Source organism: Myxocyprinus asiaticus, chromosome 21 (genome assembly GCF_019703515.2).
Source record: "Myxocyprinus asiaticus isolate MX2 ecotype Aquarium Trade chromosome 21, UBuf_Myxa_2, whole genome shotgun sequence".
NCBI classification, from domain to species: domain Eukaryota; kingdom Metazoa; phylum Chordata; class Actinopteri; order Cypriniformes; family Catostomidae; genus Myxocyprinus; species Myxocyprinus asiaticus.
This window is the reverse complement of record NC_059364.1, coordinates 35,900,779-35,910,982: the sequence shown is the minus strand read 5'-3', so window position 1 is coordinate 35,910,982 and position 10,204 is coordinate 35,900,779. Positions and strand designations below refer to the sequence as shown.

The 10,204-nt window shown below is 36.2% G+C and overlaps 1 protein-coding gene across 2 annotated transcripts in view; it reads left to right on the top strand.

Moving 5' to 3' along the window:
- Window positions 1–2,753: 2,753 nt before the first annotated feature.
- LOC127412172 (atlastin-2-like) overlaps window positions 2,754–10,204 on the top strand; it is a 31,610-nt gene continuing 24,159 nt past the window's right edge. Inside the window, exons 1-2 of one of the 2 annotated variants that reach the window (XM_051648326.1) lie at window positions 2,805–2,850; window positions 5,663–5,739. Coding sequence is in view for 1 of the 2 variants with exons in the window: in XM_051648325.1 (XP_051504285.1) it covers window positions 2,778–2,850 (73 nt within the window). In the remaining variant the exon portion in view is untranslated. Of the gene's footprint in view, window positions 2,851–5,662; window positions 5,740–10,204 lie in introns of both variants that reach the window. The other variant, XM_051648325.1, reaches the window with a different exon arrangement.

Genomic DNA, 10,204 nt, shown 5'->3' with positions numbered 1-10,204 from the left:
CATAGTTTCAGGATACATTTTGAACAGGTCAGTAGAGTTTGTTGATGATCACTGCCACAGTCTGGATTGGTGCAGTATTGATTAATAAATTATGTGTAATGGCGTAATCTGATTTTGTGTGTGTGTGTCTATATATATATATATATATATATATATATATATATATATATATATATATATTATTATTATTTTTTTTTTTATCAAATATTTGAAATGTATTAAATGTTTAAAAAAATATTTTGTTATATTTTACAGCCATATAAATCGTTTTACAAAGTAATTACTTGGTACAGGTTTCAGAGAAATGTACAAACTAGTACATAATGCACTGTCACTCACAGCAATGCAACACTTGTGCATACTGAACATATTCATTTGGACATCCATTTTCTGGAATCCAAATTAATCATATTTAGTTAATAATCAATAATTATATAAATCAGTAACTTTCATCAGTCTTTTGCTAATAACTATTAAACAATATAGCCTGGAAAATAATTAATTACACTGTGTAATGCAAACATATGTTAAATTCTTCTTATAATTTGTTGTAATATTATAACCTGAAGAGTTATAAAAATATAAACCGTGCACAGATGGATTTTAAATGTGTCAGGCTAAGAATAGAACAGTCCTAGATATGCTGTACCTCTAAGGGTTCCTCCTTTAAAGTGCCAGACTTCATTTGTTTCCTAAAATGTAGCTTCTCAGAAACAAATCTGCATTATTGTTATTTTTCCCCCAAAAAACTTGAATAGTTGTTTTTGAATCTATGTTGTTTTGTTCACTGTGATATTCTGTGTTCACATAAGTACAGTACAATGTCACATCAAATGTCAAATGCAGATTAAAACTTTTTATTTCATATGTAGTGTTGTGAGGTTTGCTTCCCATTGGAGAAAAGGTCTTTAAAGGGATAGTTCACCTAAAAATGAAAATTCTCTCATCATTTACTCACCATCATGCCATGCCAGATGTGTATGACTCTCTTTCTCCTGCAGAACACAAAGATTTTTAGAAAAATGTCTCAGCTCTGTAGGTTCATAATGCAATAGTGTCAAAACATGTCCAAAAAGCACATACAGGCAGCATAAAAATAATCCATACGACTCTAGTGGTTTAATCCATGTCTTTTGAAGCAATATAATCCGTTTTGGGTGAGAACAAACTTTATCTCCTTTTTGGAGCTTCAAAGGCCTGATCACAATTCACTTGCATTGTATGGACCTACAGAGCTGAAATATTCTTCTAAAAATCTTTATTTGTGTTCTGCAGAAGACAGAAAGTCATACACATCTGGGATGGCATGAGGGTGAGTAAATGATGAGATAATTTTCATTTTTGGGTGAACTATCCCTTTAAGTGAACTGAGCAAAGTTTAAGGGAATATGATAAAATCTATAGCTAGCTCAATTAGTAAAACTGGGTAAGACCTGTCAACAGTTATAAATAGCCTGCGAACAAAAAGATTATTTGGGCATGTACCAATGTAGTACCATGTTATTCTTTGAAGTTTGGTTCACTGAATTTATGTTCTTCGTGATTTTAATAATTAGTGCTTAAAGGTGCGCTCAGTAAGTCATCTTGGACGTACACTGGCATCTAGCGGCATGGATGCAGCATCATTCAAACTCAATAGATTTCAGTTAGATGCCATTGTAGAAATTCACTATTTACAGTCAGCCATGATTAATTTAATCAATAAATGAAAGTGTCCAAAAACAGGACTTTTACTGAGATTTAAGTGATTGAATGCCAACATAATTCATATATATATATATATATATATATATATATATAATTTTTTTTTTTTTTTTTTTTTACAAATTTAAAATTGAAATGACAAAAGAAAGACTCCAGTCTGCTCATAGAATAACCACGTTGTGATGACATTGATGAGCCAAGCAGTTGTGTGTAATTAAGCCAGTGTTTGTGAGAAGCTCAAGATAGTTGGTGTGTTTGCATGAGTTGTGCCCTGAAGAAGGCAGTTGTGCCGATACGCGTGTGTTTCCAACTCACATGTTTATATATATATATATATATATATATATATATATATATATATATATATATATATATATATATATATATATATACTGTTGACAGTTTTTAAATTGTTTATAATATGAAATAGCCAACTTAATAAAGGCGGTTTTAATTAAGAAATAAAGAGTGCCTTGGAACCTACTTCTTGATGATTTAATTTTTTTTATTATTATTATAATTTGTTTTTAAATAAGGGAACTGTAAACTTGGCCAATGATGGATACTTTGAAAAAGCTAAAATATCAGTTATAGGTTAAAATATAAGTTAAATAATAAGTTTAGATCTGCTGAACTTTTTAAATTACTGCATAATTCTCATGTTTCCACTTGTTATTTTATAGTTTTGATGACTTTGCTATTATAATACAATTTGGAAATTGTAATAGTAACAAATTAATTAGCATGTCCAAATTAATTGCATGTCCAAACAAATGGAATGGACCTTGGAGTAAGCTCCTATGTAAATTAAAGTACCACGTTATTACCATCTGATGTTTTACAGTACCATGGAACCATCACAGTACTTTTTCTAAGGGCTGTATTTCTTGTTTAACACTATAATTTTTCCTCTGTCACCCACACCGACAAACACCATTCGTGTGTGCTTTCTAAACACGTGAAGTCGTGATATTGTATGATGTGCTGTATGATGTGCTGTATGATGTGCTGTATGATGTGCTGTTCTACTGGGGCTCTGTGACGTCACGCAGGAGAATTTGAACTGAATCAAGATGGCGCAAGACAGCGGACCGAACAGTCGGCATTTCTCAGCGACCAACAATAAATGCCACAATATTGACGAAGGTGACAACCTTATTTTCTTTTGTGTATCCTCAGAAAGTTGTTTTTCACGGAGTCCCTTTGTCTTTGTTTCAGTGTTAGTTTGTTTTAGTCTGTGTTTTTAATGACCTGTTAAAAGTTAGAACCGAGACTTGAAGTCGTGTTATTTATATACACGGTCAGATTTTACCAAATGTGAATCAATTCGCGTTAGAAAACGGGTCGCTTCTTGCAGTGAGGACTGGAACGGATAGTTTGACAAACATTCAGCGTGTGTTGACTTGCGTTGCTGGAGCACAAACCCTCGTGCGACGCGATTAAGAGTGATGATTACCTGTCATTCACATCATAACTGTTTTGTGCGTTAAACACATACTCTCGACGTATGTTTACCGGTGAAACGGCAGTCTTCTCGGCGAGTTCTTAGTTATTTTTATGTGTGCTATTATTAGATTGCTTAATTTGCAACCTTGCAAACTTTAGAGCTTGCCTTTATGACTTTCTTGCTTACCCCTTTATGTCAAGCTCGTGCAGTGCGCGACTTCAGTATTATCAGTGTTCGCGAGTGGAAATGCTTTCGCTAGAAGTAGCAATTATGTTATTTTCATATTTCACTGAACTTGCCAACTGCTTTGTAAGCAAGCTCGTGCGTGCGTGCGTGTGTGTGACGCTCACGCGGGCAGGTTTTAATAGAATCGCTTGTAAACACGCTAAAATAATGAATAAGGTCAATGAATAAATCAGATTGTTGTGTTTGATTTGTCTGACCACATTCACCAATGTCTATTTGTTGTAATAAGTGTTGTGTTGCTTGTTTATTTCTGAAGGTGGATGTCCTGTATCGATGTGCTTTGAATTTCTACTTAGGATAATTTGCCATTTAAATTTACTTTGAATCAGGGCTGGGCTGTTGTGTCCAGTAATTCAACCCTGTGCTGATGCTGAAGAGCCATGCATTTAAAACCTATCAGTTCGTTTATGAGCTGAGATGACAGCTGATTATTGTGTTAGATGATTGTCTATCTCTATGTCTGTCTCAAGTTACACTTACAGCCAAACGTTTGGAATAATGTACAGATTTTGCTCTTATGGATAGAAATTGGTACTTTTATTCACCAAAGTGGCATTCAACTGATCATAATGTATAGTCAGGACATTAATAATATGAAAAATTACTATTACAATTTGAATTTTTTTATTCAGAACTTCTTAAACTACTTCAAAGAGTTCTCATCAAAAAATCCTCCACGTGCAGCAATGACAGCTTTGCAGATCCTTGACATTCTAGCTGTCAGTTTGTCCAGATACTCAGGTGACATTTCACCCCACACTTCCTGTAGCACTTGCCATAGATGTGGCTGTCTTGTCGGGCACTTCTCACACACCTTACAGTCTAGCTGATCCCACAAAAGCTCAATGGGGTTAAGATCCATAACTCTCTTTTCCAATTATCTGTTGTCCAATGTCTGTGTTTCTTTGCCCACTCTAATCTTTTCTTTTTGTTTTTCTGTTTCAAAAGTGGCTTTTTCTTTGCAATTCTTCCCATAAGGCCTGCACCCCTGAGTATTCTCTTTACTGATGTGCATGAAACTGGTGTTGAGCGAGTAGAATTCAATGAAGCTGTCAGCTGAGGACATGTGAGGCATCTATTTCTCAAACTAGAGACTCTGATGTGCTTATCCTCTTGTTTAGTTGTACATCTGGCCTTCCACATCTCTTTCTGTCCTTTTTAGAGCAGTTGTCCTTTGTCTTTAAAGACTGTAGTGTACACCTTTGTATGAAATCTTCAGTTTTTTGGCAATTTCAAGCATTGTATAGCCTTCATTCCTCAAAACAATGACTGACTGACAAGTTTCTAGAGAAAACTGTTTCTTTTTTGCCATTTCTGACCTAATATTGAACTTAAGACATGCCAGTCTATTGCATACTGTGACAACTCAAAAACAAACACAATGTTAAGCTCCATTTAATGAACCAAATAGCATTCAACTGTGTTTGATATAATGGCAAGTGATTTTCTAGTACCAAATTATCAATTTATCATAACTACTCAATGTGTTGGAGTGATGGCTGCTGGAAATGGGGCCTGTCTAGATTTGATCAAAAAGTACTTTTTTCAAATAGTGATGGTGATGTTTTTGACATCAGTAATGTCCTGACTATACTTTGTGATCAGTTGAATGCCACTTTGGTGAATTAAAGTACCAATTTCCTTCCGAAACAGCAAAATCTGTACATTATTCCAAACATTTGGCCACCAGTGTATGTATCTAAATTAGTGGTGCCCCCCCCCCAAAAAAAACACACTCTTGTGTGTTGCAAGTTTATGTGTTCCCCCAACTTGGAAACTTGTGTCAGGTAGGCACCCTGGACTGTGTTTGATTACTCCATCTGTTGTGAATCTCAGCTGTGATCGGCAGTAATGGTGAAACTGTTAGTTTAACTCTTATTTTTTTTAGCTATAGTGTAGTAATAATCTGAGCGATCATTGAGTGAGAAACAGTTCCGGATGACTTCAAAGAAATTCATGCAATGACTGACAACACACAGATTGTCAACGTCAGGTCCACTCACTCATAGTACACGAGACATCTTTTGTTGCCAAGTACTGGCTCAAATCTCAAATGTCACAAGGATGAATGAAAATTCACACATCCTCATCCAGGTGGATGCTGCACACTGGTGGTGGTTGAGTAGAGTCCCCTGTTCACTATGTAAAGCATTTTGAGTGTAGTGTCAGAAAAGCACTATATAAATGTAACATTCATTCATTTATTCATTCATTCATATATTCATATAGCTGTTCTTGCACATCTGCTTTGCTCTTACACTTTAGTTTGGAACACCACGAACACAAGCAGAGTGATACAAATAGTAAAGTGTCCCAGTGCTGATGGTGTGAGCTGTTAGCAGGTATGTCATAAAATATCAAAATGTTGATTATTGATCGTCACGTTATTTTAACAATATATTTTTGAGGCATAGATATATTCAAATCAGCCGACTTTTAAATAAGTAGCCTAATTTGCGTGCTTTCCGATTCACTCAGTTGGCCTCTGTTTAACAGTCTGGTGTAATAGCGTTGGGAGTCCACAAGATGTGATATAACATTTACTCAGTAGTGTAGTCTAGGGCAGTGTTTCCCAACCACTGCCGTGGAAAACTATCAAATTCCACAAAATAAATAAATGTATAAATAAAAAAATAATCAGGGGTCGGATTCCTGCTTGATTGATTTCAGCAGTTATCAATCGCATGCTTGACAACCGCAGTCCTACCGAGGCAGATCACTTGATTGGTTACCGCTATGGCCAATCGCACGCTTGGCTACTGTAGTGCATGCTCAGTGAACCTGTGTCTGACAGGAATGGAGCTTGAACTCTGAAGAAGAGACACCCGTGAAACTTCTCATTTGTAAACAAGCTGAATGACCTGGTATGTGTACCGACCGACTGAATGAGAGGGGCATGTTGTTTGTTCACTTCGGCATCTTTAGTCTTGTTCATCAAGGAGAGAAAAGGGCAGAAGGGCTATGATTAATGTGTAAAAGTGAGTGATGTTTATACATGTTAAGGGTTGCGTCAGCGCTGCAGAATACATTGAAGTCTATGAAGTGATGCCACTTTACACCAGTGTTTTTCCACAAAGGTTTTGCTTCACAAATGTCTTTGAGAGTATAAAACAATAAGAAATATTTAAAAACTGTCCAAATTTGTGAAGAGATATTGAATGTTCTTTTAATTAAATATTACCTTATCATTTCTGAGTATCAGAGACCCCAGTTATTGAACTAATTTAAATTCACCAAGAAAACGCTAAGACCTAAACACAAACGAGTCCTTTTATTACTTTCTGCTATCAAAGCAACTGCCAGTTTTTTTTCTCTCTCTCTTCTAAATACATGTTTTCAATGTTTATTGTGCACATCTCCTGCTTTCTTGCATGGTAAACTCGTAAAATTGCCCCTCTGTGATGCTTTCTGCAACTCTTGTCATGTGGAGGGCAATACGCCGCTTGATGCTGGTGTTGAACGAAGCGATGACAAAACTCAACTCATGTGAAATGCACTTTACAATGACAAAAGAACATTACTGAAACTCAGAATTATTATTATTAGGCTATTACTGTTGTCTTTTCTGATAAAAGTCATGCTCAGCAGTTTAAATCTGTAGGAAAATTATACCGTAGATCGGCTTTGTGTTTATAATTCTTAAACATTCTACTGAAGTCTGTAGATTTGTAGTCATACAAGTTTTAATGAAGGAAAAGGGCATTATTGAAACTCACTATAGTTGTCTTTTTGGATGAAAAATAATGCTCAAACTGAAGAAAAACTATAGATGTGCTTTGTTCTTTTAATGCTTAAACACTATAAAGTCTCTTGGAAGATTTCGGTCGTGAACGACTCAAAATGATTCAATGACCCGCTCATACCACTTAAGACGCTCATTTGTTGCCACCTAGTGACATCTCCAGTAGTGGTCAATGAACTAATCAGTTAATAAAATTTAACAAATTTGTGACACATGCTAGCCATACCAAAATACCCTTTATTTTTGTAGCTAATTCTGCACAATTGTGCAGTTAATTTGCTCTTCTCGAATAATTCAAATAGCTAGAATTGGTGCTTTTAGCCAATTCTTAAAAATAATGTATCCCCGGAAAACATTTTCATGGGCCACTGATTCTCTCACCTTTTTCACCCTTCATGAGTTTGCATTCCTGTAATTTGCTGTGGCATTGCAAGAATTAATTTGCAAGAGCAAATCTATAAATTAGAAAAGAAGCAAATATGTTGTATTTTCATTACCCAATTAGCACTCTTGCCACCTGTGACCTCATTACACAGCATACCTACGTGACTTCATGGTGGTGTGCCGTGGTATTTTTTTCCTCGTAAAAAGTGTGCAGTAGCAGAAAAAAGGTTGGGAAACACTGGTCTAGTGCATACGCAGGCATACGCCGTATGGTCACCTATCTTTCTTAGGATTTTGTGTATGCCCACCTGTAATAAGTGATGATACGTATGGCCGCCAGAAGAACTGGGTTAGCTTTTGACCCAGAACTTTTTCAATCAAATATAGCGCTGCTGCGGCACCGTTGAGTAAAAAGTGTACAGAGATTCTCTCTAAATGGGCACGGAGCTGCTGGACGCGGGAGAGCAACTGATGGCACAAGACAGAAAGTCCAAATAAGCTGATCCACTAATCAGAACGTTCATTTCTGATGTGATTGGATATTTGCTAACCAATCATATTTCCCGTTTCAGTAAGGGGGCGGAACATTTCCAGCTTCTAATGCTGCAAAAGCATCCCTGGAGTAACCATAATTTGTGCTGTAAATTTATTTCCCTGCTAAATGTAATATACACCAATCAGCCACATCGTTAATACCATCTGCCTAATATTGTGTAGTTCCCCCTCGTGTCGCCAAAACAGCTTCAACCCGTATCCCAGAATAGCATTGTGAGATTAATTTTCTTCTCAACACAATTGTACAGAGCGGTTATCTGAGTTACTGTAGACTTTGTCAGTTCGAACCAGTCTGGCCATTCTATGTCGACCTCTCTCATCAACAAGGCATATATATTTTTTACAAATATATTTTTTACACATTTTACATATGTACTGTATATAAATATATGAATTTTAGAAACCGGGTGGATGTTTTATTTTGTTATATCCTTCATAATTTTCATATGCTAAATAAAAATATGCTTTGATAATTATTTGGGTTGGTTAATGGAAATACATTTGAGTTGAGCTCCGTGGCGCTTCAGAATTTTGACGCTGATTGTTGGCGGTGTGTGTGTGTGTATCTTTGTACAAAATAATTGTTTCATGTTTTAGAACACATCATGTTGTCCGCCAGACACCTGCGGTGTGCAACCTACTTTAACCCTGCAGCTCACACTTTATTAATGTTGTGTTTAAAAATATGAAAAGACAAAAACTATTGTGCAACGAGCAGCCCTATTTATATCTGAAAGTAATCCTGATATATCGATAATCATTGGGAAAATCTTCCGATTATCGATGCGTGAAAAAGGCAGTTTTGGATGTGATCCAAGCACTGACGATGACTTCAGACGATTGCATTCTTGCGCTAAAACAGGCTAGACGCAGCGCAACAAATACAGTTTAACAGAAAGCAGGTGTCTCGAGACGCAGTTCATAGGTTGGAGTTCTTTTTAACTTGACACAGCATCTAAAAAAATACAGCGCTCCTGCAACAGACGCTTAATAAACAACAAAATGTGGCGAAACAACCTAAGACATTCGTCTAGTGCGAGTTTACATAGAAAAACAAATGGTAAACTGGGTGGTTGCAAAAGCGCTCTGTGTGTACAGCCGTGGCCCTTAGAGGTTTTTGCCCATTGCGTCTTGCTCTCTTATCAGCATTTCTCTGATTAAGAAATGGGTTTATAAAATGCTTTGTCAGGAAAGGAGTTCAATTTGGAAATATGTGTCTGGAGATCCTTGTGTTTTGTTCCATTCTGCTCTGTTTGTTTGAACATCCCTTGGGCCTGTAGTCTGAGCCGCTTCACCACCAAGTTCAGACAGGTAGCACTGCTATCTGGGAAAATGACTACCATACATACAACTGTAATGAATGGAAAACACTGTGGTAGCACTGTTATTATAAAGTCTGAGTCTGAGGTAGTATGCTGTGCCACCATTGCAACACCATATTAACATAGAACTGAATATTGAAGCTTTTTACACCTTGTTTTACTTTTCACTTAACCGGGCTTGACATTAATCATTGTCATATGCTTGTATATAAATTGGTCATTCACTTGTTCGAGTTAAAAAGTTTCTTGTCCGGAGAGGAAAAAAGGACATTTAAATAAGTTACATGCTCTACTAACATGTAAAAGTTTCTGTTGTATATCTTTCCCCCCACTGTTAACATTCACTTTTGACATAACTTACTGTGTTTACACGAATACCTCACCAAGAAGGGCATTTTGGCTGACTTTTTTTAATTTGACCATCCAGGCGCGTATCTGCATTTCCACAATCGTTCTCGGGCACACGCTTATGTTCAGCGCACTCGCATAAACCGTCTGTCAGTCAAATAGGGTGCAGCAATTACTAGATCGCTAGCAAATTATAAAATTATGCGCTCTGGATTATTTTCTACAGCAAAATAAGAAAAATGAACTTTGTAATATGTGACAGGCCTAGGCTGTATTACAAATATAGACGGTTATTTTACGTCATTGACGTTTTAATCAGTCTGTTCAGGCAAGAAAACTTTTCTTTCACTTGTCCGTTTAAAAATTCACTTGCATTAATGTCAAACCCTGCTTAACATTTGAGAATATGAACCAACTACAACTTTTTATTTATTTTTGTTTTATGCACATTAGTTT